General features: G+C 40.7%; 1 protein-coding gene across 1 annotated transcript in view; it reads left to right on the forward strand.

Moving 5' to 3' along the window:
* The first annotated feature begins 949 nt into the window (after positions 1-949).
* PHACTR1 (phosphatase and actin regulator 1) overlaps positions 950-15065 on the forward strand; it is a 77235-nt gene continuing 63119 nt past the window's right edge. Inside the window, exons 1-3 of the mRNA XM_026064268.1 lie at positions 950-1095; positions 9569-9754; positions 10793-10999. Coding sequence (XP_025920053.1) covers positions 1035-1095; positions 9569-9754; positions 10793-10999 — 454 coding nt within the window. The 5' untranslated portion in view covers positions 950-1034. The remainder of the gene's footprint in view (positions 1096-9568; positions 9755-10792; positions 11000-15065) is intronic.

A 15065-nucleotide genomic window follows, 5' to 3' on the forward strand; every position in this document is an offset into this window, starting at 1 on the left:
AGCCTCTTTTGCTTTAAACGTGCCTCGGGCGGGCTGGAGTTGTTAAGTCCCCGTCCATCTGCGTGTGCTGGGTCTCATAGGGGAGCACGGGGCAGGAGCGACTTGCCCTGCACTGCGCCTCTCTTCTGGCAAGTGCTGGCGCGTTTCTCACAGAGCGCGTGCCGTCACAGCCACGCCGGCACATCACTTTTTGTGCCCCTTGCTTGCTGCCTGTCAGAGATTTGCCTGGAATGCCTGTTCTTCGCGGTGTTTTGGTTAATTGGACGTTGTTTTAGTTACTGCTGAATGAAACAAACATGAAATTTCTGCCTGTCCTTTTGCCGCCCCGCGGTCTCCAGGCAGCCAATACAGGGCTCAGGCAGTTGGGACCTGGTGTAAATTACAGTGGCCCTTGTGGGCTTTCCCTCGCTTGCCTCATCACCTGTCCTGGGGGAAACATCCCACAGGCAGGAGAAGACTCTGTTAAACAGAYATTTTTTGCACTGTCCCAGACATCTTTCTCTGCTCTCGCTGAATTGAGTGGCAAACAGCTGTTGTCTTCAGGCCCAAAGGAGGTGCCAGTCTTCTTCTGTAGCATGGGAACAGTTCGTGACCGCATCTTTCAAGGGCAATGATCTTTCACATTGCCTTCTTTCTTACCTTTTCCTCTCCAGCTTGTACATTAACTACTTGTTCTCCCTTCGCTGTCTCTAGTTCTCCACAGAAATTCTTGGGTCATGTGCGCAAATTAAGCAATGGGAATACAGACATGCGCTCAAATAGGCCAGCCTATATCCTTTTGCATCGATAACAGCCATGCTGCAACAGCAAGCAGAATTGTATGGAGCGCCAATAGCCTTTATTTTCAGACACTAATTTGCCACTGAGAGTAAAAAAAAATTTAAATTAAAAGAGAAAAAATTTTTTAAATGCTTTAAAAAGTTTTTTTTTAATGCTTTAAAAGGCATGCAGCCTTTTAAAAATTATCATTTCTCTTATTTTGCATTTAAATTGACCCTTCTCCTTTGCTTACAGCTTTGGAAAGAAAAATATCAATGAGGCAAAGCAGAGAGGAGCTTATAAAACGAGGAGTGCTGAAGGAAATCTTTGACAAAGGTAAGCATTCTTCTTTTCACAACATTAAATTGGCATCCCATATAGTTTTATGGCCAGATCTTGCACTAGTGTAATGTTAGGAACTTGGAGTACGTTCCTGAATTGCAGGACCATACAGAATAAGGTCTCCAAACATCTATTTTGATTTTACCTTGAGTTGACCCTTGCATTTGGGTAAATGTGATAGTTACGTAGTAAACAAAACTGAGAGCTAAACAGAAGTGTGAAGCAGTAGAAATATAAATCAAAGCAGTGTGCAGGAGTCGCTGCAAAACAGCAAATCTTCCAGACTGCGGGAAAACGGAATGGGCCTCTACCTGCCTTTGCTATCGTTCTTCTGGTTGAGTCACTGTGGGAATAACTATTGTGAAAAAGGGAAATGTTCTAAAGGATTAGATACTGTGGTGAGCACAGAACACATTCCCTTGAAACAGCTCAAAACCCATGATAAAGATCCTTGTTCAGGATAAATAATTTGTTGAGTCACTAATGTATTATTTATGCAAAACATCATTGTTTTGCATCTGTAAAGCAATAAATATTTGACATCTGTTATGTATGTGTCAATCTTTACTGCAGCTTTTATTTGCTTTGCTGCTTCCTTTGTCAATAACAAAGGCAATGAACTCAACAAATTATATAAAGATATACCGAATTTGTCTTTTAATTTCGGTAGAACTTAGGCATGTGCTTAAGTGCCTCATTAATTCAAAGTCTAAAAGTGTTTAACAATGTTACGTACAAAACCTGTTAGAAGTCAAAAGAAGTTATGAACTTGCAGAGACTGTAGAAGTAGAGTCTGCCTCATAAAGTCTGGACCCTTTAAATCTGCTGCATATTTTTTTAGTCTCATTCACTGAGAAAGGAGAGTTGATTAAAAAACTTACTCACCCAAACTGTTTATTTTTTAATTGCAAAAAAAATAAGAAACATTACAAAACCAAAGAAATTGCTGCTTGTCATTATAATGTATGGTTTTTACTCCTCACATATTTTAGATGCTTCTTTATATCTAACACTACTTGTTCTCTCACTATGACCTTCTACCTTTGGAGGCATGCAAAGGTGCAGCTTCACAGTAGAAACAACTATTGACAAAAGGTTTGCTGTTCTTACTCTCACTACTTCAGATATTACATGTTCTCGACTGTGACTTGTATCAAACATGCAGCCATGAAATAGGCACCCCTGTGGCAGGTGACAGACAACACAGTCTATCACACCCATGAGCGTCACTGCCCAGGGGAGCCCCGGGGGTAGCTGGCAGCTCGGCCACCTCCTTAGGTGTCAAGGTTCCCTGTGGTGCTCTGAAGCCAGCCTCATCCAACAGGAGCACGACCTCTGTCTGGGGTGCAACCTCCGACATCCTGGCATTGCATCCCAAAGGGATCTGCTTCAAACCTGTCCCTACACACACATAAAGGAAGCATGGGGCAAAATCCCTCGCAGGCAGCCTGCCCCTGCCATTTGTCCTGAAAATTGGGGAAATTCTCTGATACCAAAGTGATGCAGACTTGTCCCAGAGAATGAACTGCCGGCGACTGCACTGCGTGCACGTGTGGAACAGTGAGCACGGCAGAGTTTGGGAATATCCAAGGTTTGCACAGTCTGCTTCCTGACCTTTTTCTTTTGGTTATGATCCTCTTTCCCAGCAATTCTGAGCAATTGACTTTTTAAAAAGTTAATCTTTGTATGGATTCCTAGTCGATCTTTTCTTTTGCTCCAGAATTAAGGAGTAGGTCTCAAATAAAAGCACTATCCTTTCATCTTACAGAAAGTCTTTTGAGAGTGCAGTGTGGGATTCGACTAAAAAGATTGAACAGTTGCCTGAATGGAGCTTTCTAATATCTCGGCTGATGAACTCATTCTCCATTTTCAATTTTTTTTTCATTTGATGAAGAAACACTGAGGAAGAAAAACAAGCATAGTTTACATCTAAACAATGTGACAGGGTTTGGGTGTTCTTAGTCATAAGATCTTTCAGGTCAGGGACCCTGCCAGGAGGTTGCTGCTGATCCATTCYATCCTGCCCACTCTTATTTCCATCACTTTTGGAAATTTTTAAGCATAAGACCAAGAAATAAAAATCTGTGGTATTCAAGCATCTCAAGACTTTCAGCTAGATGCTTGTTTTCTTGGCTGCTTGCATCCTCCATCTGTCAAATAATGCTATAGTTTGTAATCTTCTGTGTCACCTTGTGAAATAGATGCTAAGTTGTCTGGAGAGCCTCATCTAAAAAAAAAAACTTTTAAAAATCTATTCCTTCTTTGTAGTTATTTTTCACCTTTTCATATCAGAAAGAACTAACATGGAATACTTCCTTCTTCTCCCTATTTCCAGTGCAAAAAGCAAAGACATTGGGCTTTATTATTGTCAAGTGCCACTAAAAAGAAAACTGTGACCCAAACCAGCTGGACTTCTTATCCAGTATCCCCACATTACTTCCTGCTGGTTGCAAAAACAGGAAGGTATGAATTGGAACCCCTCCTCGAAAGAAGGAAGTAGGGCAGAAGAGAAAGTGATAGGACATGGGTAGTGATGATGTACCTTTGATAACTAAGGATATAATAAGTAAGGCAAGATTTCTAGAACAAAAGCAGTATTTCCTTCATTGGTCCAGCTGCTATAATAATCCAGAGTAGTTCTAATAAAGGATATTACATCTCACAGCAAACCTTAAATGGAAGTAACATTTTCCATGTACTTTTCCTTGTTAAATAACTTTTCTCTAGTCCTACAAGGAAACATAGTAGACATTAACACTTCATGGAAGAAGGCTTTATTTAAAGAGGGTAGCACCTTCTATGCCAAGAGGCATCTTGCACAGAAAATATGTGGAGAAAATACATTAAATTTGTGTCCCTCTTTCATAAGAGGAGGACAAAGCAGACGGAATCAGTCTATGAGTGAGTAATTTTGCCTTTTTCTTTCTTGAAAAATCCATCTAAATCAAAGTAAAATTAATATGGACAGATAGACCCAGAAACAAAAGTTCTGGAGCTGCAGTGTGCATAGTATTCTTTTTACCATAAGGTTAGAGAGCTAGTTCCTGCCCCATGTTTAAAATGGCACTCTAGCATGTTTGCTTCAGTATTTGCTGACTTCTTAGATGACTTTGTGTTGTCCTTCAGGTGAAAGTTAGCAAAGCACTGTAAGTCACAGTGTTCACACATGGGAGAGTCACTGAAGTCCAGCTGCTATATTTGGGAAACAAGGAACACTTTTATCACCTCCCATTTGCTGTAACTGTTCAAGAGCAATCACTCCAGACTGAGCTTCAGAGAGCTCACTTCTTGGCAAGGACCAGACTCGTGGCCTAATAAGTTTCTATCATTTTCCTTTACAAGGGTTCTGTCTTGAGTCTTATGAAAATATAAGCAATGGTTATATTTTTTCCAAATACTGAGTACTTTTGGAAAAATAGTATGTTGAAAAAGTATCTGATAAGATGCCTGCTGCTCTAATAATTTGTGAGCAGGCAATGCCAAGAGGTTAAAAACTCAACTTCCATCCACAATGCAGAACATTGCAGAATCCACAGCACTTTGAAGAACTCACACTTCTCCTAATCACTGACYGTAAATCTTTAAATTATTTCTCCAGCTACATGCACAAATGTGGTTCTCCACTGTCTTGCAACCTCTCTGTGAAGCTGCAAAATACTATCAAATTCTTCCAATGATATAGTTTTACACCCGCCTTCCTCTCACACTGCTTGGGTAGAGAGTAGCTTGACAGGTAACTAGAGATCCGTTCCTAAATATCCAAGAGCCAGACGCTTCTACAGTGTTGTTGATTCTTCTGCAGAGTGGTCCTCATTAAGTCACAGTCACTATACAGGCATACCTGTTTTATTGTGCTTCGCTTTATTGCTCTTTGCAGATATTACGGTTTTTTACAAATCAAAGGTTTGTGGCAACCCTGCATCGAGCACGTCTGTTGGTGCCATTTTTCCAACAGCCTGTGCTCACTTTGTKTCTTGGTGTCACATTTGGCACATTGTTTTTTTAGACATAATGCTATTGCACACTTAATAGACTACGGTATAGTGTAAACATAACTTTTATATGCACTGAGAAACCAAAAAATTCATGTGACTTGCTTTATTGCAATATTTGCTTTATTGCAGTGGTCTGGAACCAAACCCACAATATCTCTGAGGTATGCCTGTATACTCACACTGTTACTATCCCTTGGCTTTCTATGTAGTTTTTAGCTGAAATTAAAGATGCTTCCTTGAGCAACCACATTTGCATTTCGCTGGGTGAATTCCCCCAGGAACAGTGTTAAAGTCAGCAAATATGACTCTAACTTATTGGTTAGGCACATTTCAAAAGTTTCTGTTTGAGTAAGCATCCAAAATATCAGCACTTAGATGAACTGCTTTGTTTTTCACATGAAAAGTAAGCTGCAACCATCCCAAAAGCATCTGTCTTGAGAATCGTTCACTGTTCTGTGGTACCAGTCATAGAACTAAACCTAATCATAATATTTTGATGCTTCTTCTTCTATCTGAACATAGATGAGATAGTAAGAAATTTCTGAATATGAGTATACTGATTGCTTGCTTCGGAGATGATGAGGCGATGGTTGTTCAAGGAAGCATGGGCAGTGTTTACCATTATGAACTCAGTATTTTTCTACTGTCTATCTAATCAAAATGAGGGTTTAGGCCTAAGTTTCAGGTTACATCCCTAAATCCTATCAGGATTTGGAAATATTTGGTGAGTGATGTGAGTGAGTAGAAGTGCTACGCTTCTGTGTTAGGACAGGTTGTGGTACTTAGGGCAGGTACGTGTGAATCTGGTGAGAAGTGGCCTTAGTAACACAGTGAGGAGGAAGGCATGGTAGCCACTAGGGAACCGGTTGTGCTGCAGCACAATGATATGCTGTACTGTTTTGAAATCCTCCAGAAGCAGGGAAGACATCCATAGGCCAGCCTATCTGAAAATCCACGGGACACCACAAAATCAGGGACTGAAATAGTTGAGAAATCTAGCCACTGTGCTAATGTGGCCACCAGGGCTAGGAAACAGCCCTGGGCACAGGTCTTCACCACATTCAAGAACACTCTGTTTTCCATCCCTCAGCCCATGAGGGCAGAGAAGCACATGCATGTACCCTGCCATTCCTGTCCTTTGCCACTGAGATTACTTGCTTGGATATTACATGAGAACAGGTGAATACAGAGGGAGAMAACCCAAACTGATAAATAACCCAGGACTGAGAATTCTCCTTATAATTTTGATTTTCTTAGCCATTTGTCTATGGGGGGAGCACATGAGCTTGAAAGTCTTCAAACATACAAGAAGTTCCTTACTCCAAGGTGTTCAAAGAACACCATTAGGGGGTAGGCAGAGCTCTAARGTAAAGGAACAACAAAAGGGCTGGTCTGTGCCAGTCAACCCGATGCACTTTCAGGCCACTCCACAGGAGTGAATTTTCAAAAAATACCTGAAAGTGGAAATGGCAAGTACTTAGCAGATGTGTTTGGGAGTACAAACCATGCTTAGGGGCCACATCTTTTGAACATATCATCATCTACTCATTTCTGGGCTTTCACACCGTGCTGTTATTTTCACATGCTAAGGTGAGTCAGAGTGTCTGGGCAGTGCCCTCTGCATTAAAGAATTTCCTCTAAAGTTCTATTTCTTTATGTGCTATGCCTCCTGATTAGCAGAACAACAGCCTTCACATGCTCCTCTTGTTGCAGAGTTCAAGTTACTCTCTTTAGTCCCATCCAGATCAAGATGATTCACACTCAGCCTGCATTATCAAAGCTCATACAATTAGGGAAAGTCATTCCCTACGAAGTAACAGCAGGCTCTATGAAAACACAGCAAAGGATTTAGCAAATGTGAGAACAGAAGATTATATATATTATCACTATGCCAAAATTAACTTTAAAGTCATACTCAGTTCCTGAAGTCTAATCAATTAATCCATATATAAGTCATAACTGCATTACTAGGATCTTTTCATTTGTATTTCAGCTAACCAGAATAGCTTTTTGTAGTTTAAAAATAATAATTAATTTGTCTTTTATGTCTGATTGTCAAGCATGTCTCTGAGCCAGGATTAATTCACACTAAGAGATTCTTCACTCTACAAATGATCACTGTATCCACATCTTTGATTTGTTTGCTGTGCTCTAGCAGCTCCTTAAATTGCTCTTCTTTAAATAATATCAGATTTAGGGTATATATTTTGGTCATGGTTGTGTGTCATGTCTGATGATTTCAGTCAAATCCAAGGATGAGTTTTAGAGTCTAAATGAAGATTAGAACTATTCAGAGGGAAGATTAAAAGAGGCTATGCTGTCAGTACAGAGAGCTATCGTGCTTGTTATTATAACAAACAGTAAAAGCCAAATTTTTATCTCACATTTTACTTTTTTGCAGTAACACACTTTCAACAGAGTATGTGAATGCTATCTTCTTAAGACGTGCTGAACATACCTTGAGAAGTGCAAAGCCATTTAAGAAGCAAGATTTCAAGGTGCTCAGTGGGAGACTGGCATCCCACTTCATTAAAAATGTGTAGATATCTCTCAAACAAATCAATGTTACTAGTTTTATCATGCATACTTCTTGTCTGCTCTCAGTTATGGTCAAATTTAGTCCTGCATTGAATTACTGGATAATGCRGCTTTCATTCAAGGCAACTGTAAGAAACAGTTATGCTCTTTTCTGAAACCAGGTAATTGAGACAACAGCAGCCTCTATCCCAAACCCAGGTAAAGGTGTGTGTTTATAAAAGGGAGATAGAGCAAGCACAGGGATGCATAGCTTTTCCACCAAAAGAGTTAACCCAAAGAACATTCAGCTTAAATACTGGCTGAACTGGTGTTTGATTTTTGCTGTCTAGGGAAATACACTGGTTTGCATCAAATGACCACGGCAGTTAGAATGAGACTGTGCTGTTAACAATTGCCTGAAACCTTCAACTTTGATTAATGTTGCCACCTTTTGCCAGCTCAGTTGATTACTGTGAAAGCTGCAGTTCTCATTTCAGTCTATTATGATACAACTGTGTACCATAACAGCTCTCTAGTTCTCCAAAAACCCTCTAACAAAAAAAAGAAAGTCAAGACCTTGRTATTTCTGATAATTCCAAATTAAACAGAAGACCATCTTTACTCATTGTAAAGGAGCTTTAAAAGGCAGAAATATAATACTTATCAGCTAACATAACTTCAGACTTGCTAATTGCCTTGTCCTGAGGCCTATGTGAGACATACTCTTTTTTTCTTTTCAGTATTGTTTTCCAAAGTGTTATGCATGCCTTAGCCCTGTGAGAGGAAAATATTTACTCACTTGAATGATGTATATCTCTGCTTGATACATTGAGCAGTAACATGGCTAATTACAGATGCCCAAAAATCAAGAATCAGATCCTGAAATCCTGAATTTGGCTTAAATAAATAATTTAAATGCATAATAAGGCTCTCTTTATTTGCCTGCTGGTTTTTAACCTTACAGGTTACATTCCAGTTGTATTTTCATGCTTCCATCCACAACCATAAGGGCTGAACACTTTGTTTTATAAAACTGTAATTGAGATATCTGTGTAGTCATTGCCTCCAGGTAGCAGAGTGCTGTGCATGACAAGTTTTGAGATAAAAATCATGAGGTTTGACACCATGGAGAATGATATGAGCTCTCCCTTCTGTTCTTGATTATTTCTAATGTGAAGTAGTGTTTGATAGGAAAGAAGCTAACAGTTGCTGTTGCAGAAATTTTTGCTCAGATAGAAGAGAGATTTTTAAGATTTTACAGACAGACTTTCTAAATGGAATCTGCTATATACTACAAGACCTTATACTGGTTGATTATAAAAGTTATTCTCTCCCTTTACTTAAACTCTAGATCGTGCTGGGACCTGTAATGATTTTACTGGTGTATAAAATAGGGATATTCTTCTGTGACTTCACTTATGTCTCATAGCATAAAAATTGGTGTCAGGGAAGAGAATAAATCAGATGTTCCATGGCTTCAGTTCCAGCCTGTTCTCATTCCTGACCTCCCAACTTTAGCAAAGGCAGGGGGCAAATAAGTTTTGTGGCCCTATGAGGTGGAGGAGGGTCAGGAATCTTTCAATTAGATCATGAATCATAATGTCTATCCTAGGGTAGGCCAAAGGTTAATACCGACTTTTGGCAGAACTTTTCCAAAGTCTTGATAACCCTTTTAAAGGAAGTGAAATGCTGTCAGACTTCTGTGATACTGTTGTGGACAGAACATCAGAATCCAGCGTCTCTAGAAGTTGCTCTGCATAAGTTCTGTTGGTGAGATATAAACCACATAGTTTTGATCTTCATCACTGCATCTTCTGTACATAGGCACGTAGTCTCAGATCAGGTTCCTGGTTCACAAGCAACCTAAGAAAGAGAGCATATTTCATATTAAAATCTTGCTACATTTTATTTATGTGTCTTCTGCTGTCATTGTGCTTTCCTCCAAATATGAGCAGATGGGGAACTTTCCATACCAAATGAAGAAGGAGCTTTGGAGAATGGACAGCCTCTGGGCCCCGGGCAAGTGCTGAGCTCCAGCCAGGTATCCCTGCCAGCCCTAGCAGAACTGGAGTCAGGTTCAGCATCCGGGGAACCCTGCTCATATGAGGTGCTCCCAACCACAGAGATCATGGATGGGACAGGTAACATCTTGTTTTCATGATGATGTAGATACTTTATGCTGTTTGAAACAAGTTTTTGACCTCTAACATTTGGTGTCTATCCCTGAGAAATCCATGTTGAAGACCAGGGTCTTCTGATGGAGAAGGAGATGACAGCATACGAATTATCATTGGATGCTCCACAAGAAATTTTGACTRCCTCGGCATAGGAATAACCTCCAGGCCAGGGGATAAAGCAAAGTCCCTGCACTCTGTGAACATTTCAGAACAGATTTCTATCCTGTTACTTCTCAGCTGTGCCAATGAGTTCTAGAGCAGGGTGCTGACAATATTTTTAAAGCCTAGGGTACAAAATAAAGCCTTTTACCTACTGCACAGGTGACATTCACCCTACACAACTTTCATAGCTAACACAGCCAGCTAGCTGCACTACCCTAGGCAAGGCTCCCTATGCGTTCTCTCCAGCCAGTGCAGAGAGGGAAGGGCACTGCTCTTGGCAGTAATGCTGATCATCTAGGTTAGCTTCCGTTCTGCATCACTTAAAGCTGAGAGCTGTGGAGGAGGGTCCAGTGAGGAAAAATGAAGAGAATTGACGGGTAGGTCTGCTCATCCACGATCCTGCACAGCTATGCAGCCTCTAGAAAATGGAATAGACCCCACGAGGTGCTGTCACAGTTATGGAAGGATAAATTTAGAGATCACCTGCTAATATAGCTGATCCTGAGCAAGCTGTGGTGACAGACAGTCTGAGATGTGACATTTTAAGGCTCTTGATTTGTGTTCAAGATGTGGGAATACATCCCAGCCTGGCATAAGGGAGCTGAGTTCTGTCAGAGGTGATGGGAAATCTGGCCTGTTGTGTAGATGTGTGTTACTTTCTCTCTCTCTTTTTCTCTCTTTCTTTTTCTCCTTCTTTCTATGTTTTATGAAGTTTGAGTGAAATCTATTAGTCGTTTTTAATCTGCATTGCTGGGCTGCTTTTCGTGTCTTACTATGGCTGTATCCGCTGCTGCTTTGCTTGTAACATTGTTGCGTCTATGATGTGGTTGTGTCCTCCAGTGTCTGAAGACAGCCCCACATCCAATGAACCTGGAGTCCTCCTGACCCAAGATCCTACAGCTAAACCAGTCCTGCTACTTCCCCCCAAAAAATCTGCTGCTTTCCCTGGAGACCATGAGGACACCCCAGTGAAACAGTTGTCCCTCCTCAAACAGCCCCCTGCCCTGCCTCCTAAACCTATTGCCAGGATTGCCAGCCACTTAACTGGTAAGTAGGTGTTCCTGGACCCTCGGCACCACCGTTTCCCTTATAGGAAAAATCTGCCCTTATAGCAAGGTTCTCGGCGTCCTTCTGTAAAGCTGTTTGCAGTTGTCATTGTGTGTACTGGTAATGTGTATGTGTTTATAATCCAGGGATTACAAAGCATTTTCAGCCTGTACCTTCAGCATGGTTGCTTCAAGGCACTTCCCCTCTCAGTGGTAATTGCTTGATACTGCCACTGCATTTTCTAACCCTCCTCACTCTTTTTCATCAAGATGTACCATCGCTGCAAAAATTGCAGGATGTGCTTTGATGGGAAAGGAAACATCAGGAAAATACTAGGGTATCTTTAACTTCATTTAATAAGAAGAGGGAAGGGAGTTGTCGAGGGAAAGAATTTGGCTCATTTATTTTGCTCTTCGTTGCTTCTCCACAGGTCCCTCTGCACACACCCCATATCTTTCCACATGTTTCTCTTTTACTGATCCTTATACAGGCTGTTCTGTCTCATGGCTTCTGCCTTTCTGCTTCCCTGCTTATACTGCCTGCCAACCTGCTCCCCCTTTCCACCCCTTCTTTGGGTGTTCCCCACCCACTGGGTGCCCCATCACCCTGCTGATGACGGGCAGCTCCACTTCCCCTCATGACAGGGATTTTGGCATCCCTGAGGAATGTTGCAGTTTATCTCTCGCTCTACGGCAGCTAGCAATAGTAGATAATACAGACTCCTTGTTCTTGTCCTGCAATTTTTTTACAAGTGTCCAGTCCCTTCTTTGGCGTTCAAAGCTCTAGATACCCATGGAAGGAGGACTAGTGAGTCTCCTCTCTCCAGTCTGTCACCAAGGCCACTGAAGCAAAGGATGATTGCATTTTTTGACCAAAAAGGGTTCCTGTATACTTTGTCTGTACCTTTAGAGTGATCTACTCATAATTGCAGCTGCTGCCCAGGAGGCAGCCCYTCAGGCTCCCAGGTTCAAGACTAGATGTGGTGCAGCTCTGTCTGTACTGGAGCAGCTCACCATCTTCTCACTGGGTTGCTCTTCTGGTGTTAACGCTGCCCTGGTCTCTTCAGCGTTGATGTGAGAAATGTTCAGTCCACATTAATACATGCTAGATATTACTCTTTTCCTGTCAGTTAATACCTGTTTTACTTAAGATATAAAATCAGGAGAGTGCTCATTAAGAAAGCGTATGTTCTGGTTTTCTTTCATATCTCTACATAGTGTTTTCATGTTTCTGTTTGGATGGCTGCAGATTTTTGTTCTGTGTAGTTTTGTTCATTTTATGTGGAATCTCTTTACTTTCTTGCCTGCCAAAATCTACACATACCAGTTAATTTTTTCTGCCTTATACTACAAAGCAAATGGGCAGTTCTGCAGCCTGGAAAAGCAGGCAACAGTATTACTGACTTCAGGTGGGGACAATGCCAGCTTCCTATGAGCTCCCATAACTCTCTGTCCAAGTTGCAAGAAGCTGTTCCGAGATGAAGTCACAGCATAGAAAATACAACAAATCGGAATGGAATAGGAAAATAACCCTCTAGTACTTAGTGGCCATCATTCACAAGCCTTCCTATTGTATGAGATAGCAAAAAAAATCAAAGGGTGGGTGCTTCTGGTGGTTTTTTTGCAGCCCAAATATTTGTGTGAAGTGGAATTGGTCTCAAACTACCAGCATGAATCAATTGTTTGACAGTGATGACTGTCCAGTGAGAGCGAAACAGAAGTGTGACTTGCCTTACTTTGGGATGGCCTTTAATGGTCTCTCATCCGGTCCTAAAGAAACTCCTGTATGTGCATACACACAAACTCTTGTACATGCATACACACAATCCTCAGGAAAAAGGATCGGATATTCAGATTTAGCCATAGGACCCTAACCTAATTGATGGTTGTCTCTGGTAGCTCTGAAAGCCTCATTTATACGTACCTTTATAAATAAAAGCATTCAGCTTATTCTTAAGGGCCCCTTTACTTCGGTGGTCCAGGAATATATTTATTGCTCAGTGCCTTGTGTTCTCCACTGGTAATTATATTAGCCTTGTACAATCTTTAGAAATGAGCAATCAATCCTAATGAAGCACCCTCATCAGCGAGAAGCAGAATTAATGCTATTCTTTTACTAATTATTCCAGAGACATCCTCAGGTTGTGTGTGAGAAAACAAGTAAAATCAGAATTCTGGTGTTTGAAATGAAGACTTTTGTGTTCTCCTTGCGTTTCCACTGAAGATTTTATGAGAAGGTTGAAGGACAAATTAAAGCATACCAAGCATGACTAATGGAGAGTGACAGTGGTAAATGGTCTGGTAGATCTTTGCAAGAAGACTGTGAGAGGAAATGTCATCTTGTGATGGGTTCAGGTACACATCTGAATGTGAAGATGCAGAAGTGCCTCTGAACTTCAGTCTTATTTGAGAGAGAAAGATATATATGTATATATATTTGTATGTATATGTGTGTATACATATAGATTTATATTTAATAGAAGCAGATTTATTTTATACAAATACAACTGAAAACATAATATTATAAAATCACTGTAGGCTTAGTCAGCAGAAAAAAAAAAAGGAGAAATATTTTAAATGAAAAAAATTGTGGAAAGAAAAGCTTCCTTTGAGTCTGACCACCTTGGTGAGAACTTATCCAAAAGTTCTTCAATATAGGCATAAAGACTGACCTGAGGAGTTTGCCAAAGGACTTAATGCAAGTTATAGCAATGGAAAAGAAAAAATCTTCACCTCTGAAAGCATTTGAGAACCATCTCAAACATTTATCTGCCTGTGCCAAGGCAAAGATTGGCCTTCTCCTCAGTAAGAAATACACATAAAAGAGTAGGCCCAAAATAAACAAGTAAGAGGAAATTTAATTTTGGGGAGAATGAGAAAGAAAAAAATGAGTTTTAAAGATTACAGGAAGAGAGAATTGCTTCTAGCAAGTATAAATCACACAACCCTGGCATGCTTATTTTCAAGGCTCCGGTACTATGGGGATAGGACAGTACAGGCACACGCACACAGCCAAGAGCAGACTGCAAAGCAGCCACTGGGAGTGATGCCACTGCCGCTGCAGAAGTGTGCTTGATACGTTTGCCCTGCACCATCTTCCCTGCTCTTGAAGCTGCCACCATGAGGAACTTCCCTATCATAGGTACAGCATACAGAAATGCCCATGCAGGCTCTCCAGCTATTCCCTTGTTGGAGTAAAGCAATATGTCTCTCTTAATGATTAAGTGATTTCTTCATAGCACAAAACAGGCAAATCTAGATGAAAAATATGATTCTTAGCAGTTTCGATAAAGTTGTTTCACTGCTCTGCGTTTCTTCTTGGCCAGTTATCTCCTGGTCATCCTTCTGCTGGTTTTCAAATACGGTTATTATTAGACAACCTTCATGGACAGAATTTCTTTTATCTTTTGAATTTGCCAGGATCCACACGCAGGCATTTAAGGACAACAGTTGCAGCCCCCTTATTTGATAGAAACTGAAGAACAAACTGAGTAATCATCTGGAACCAAATTTAGCTGGACCACTGGGCTTACGTCCCCAAATTATCATAAGATCTTTGATGGCCAAAAGTGACAAGAAGACTAGTCAAATCTGACTTAATAGACAATGGTCCCCAGTAATATTAAGCTCCTTTTGGTCCTGATTCAACAAGCTGTTACTTCTCACCAGTGCAGATGATGATTTCTGGAATTAATTAGAAATTTGCCAATCAACGAACTGAACCTTCAGTCATCCATGAAGTTCTCTAAAACATCTGAGAACAAAATGTATGTGACCAAACTGGGATCTCAGCAACACCTTAGTGAATTTTAGCCTGAAGTTAATCTAATTTTTCGCTAGGGTGTAGTCTTGGTCATATCTGGCCACTCAGCTATTGTATTTAATCTTTGAAAAACTTTCCATTTGCTTGCTTTCTTCATTCAACATTCTAAGAAGAAGGCACATTTTTGGATCTGAGATTATGCCTTCTAGTTATGTTTCTGTACAGTGAGAACTAATTCATAATTAAAAGCGAACATTTAATGGGGTAGGAAATGTTGCAAGTCCCTAAAAGTAATTTCTGATAA

Source organism: Apteryx rowi, unplaced genomic scaffold (genome assembly GCF_003343035.1).
Source record: "Apteryx rowi isolate R43461 unplaced genomic scaffold, aptRow1 scaffold_212, whole genome shotgun sequence".
Taxonomy (NCBI): Eukaryota; Metazoa; Chordata; class Aves; order Apterygiformes; family Apterygidae; genus Apteryx; species Apteryx rowi.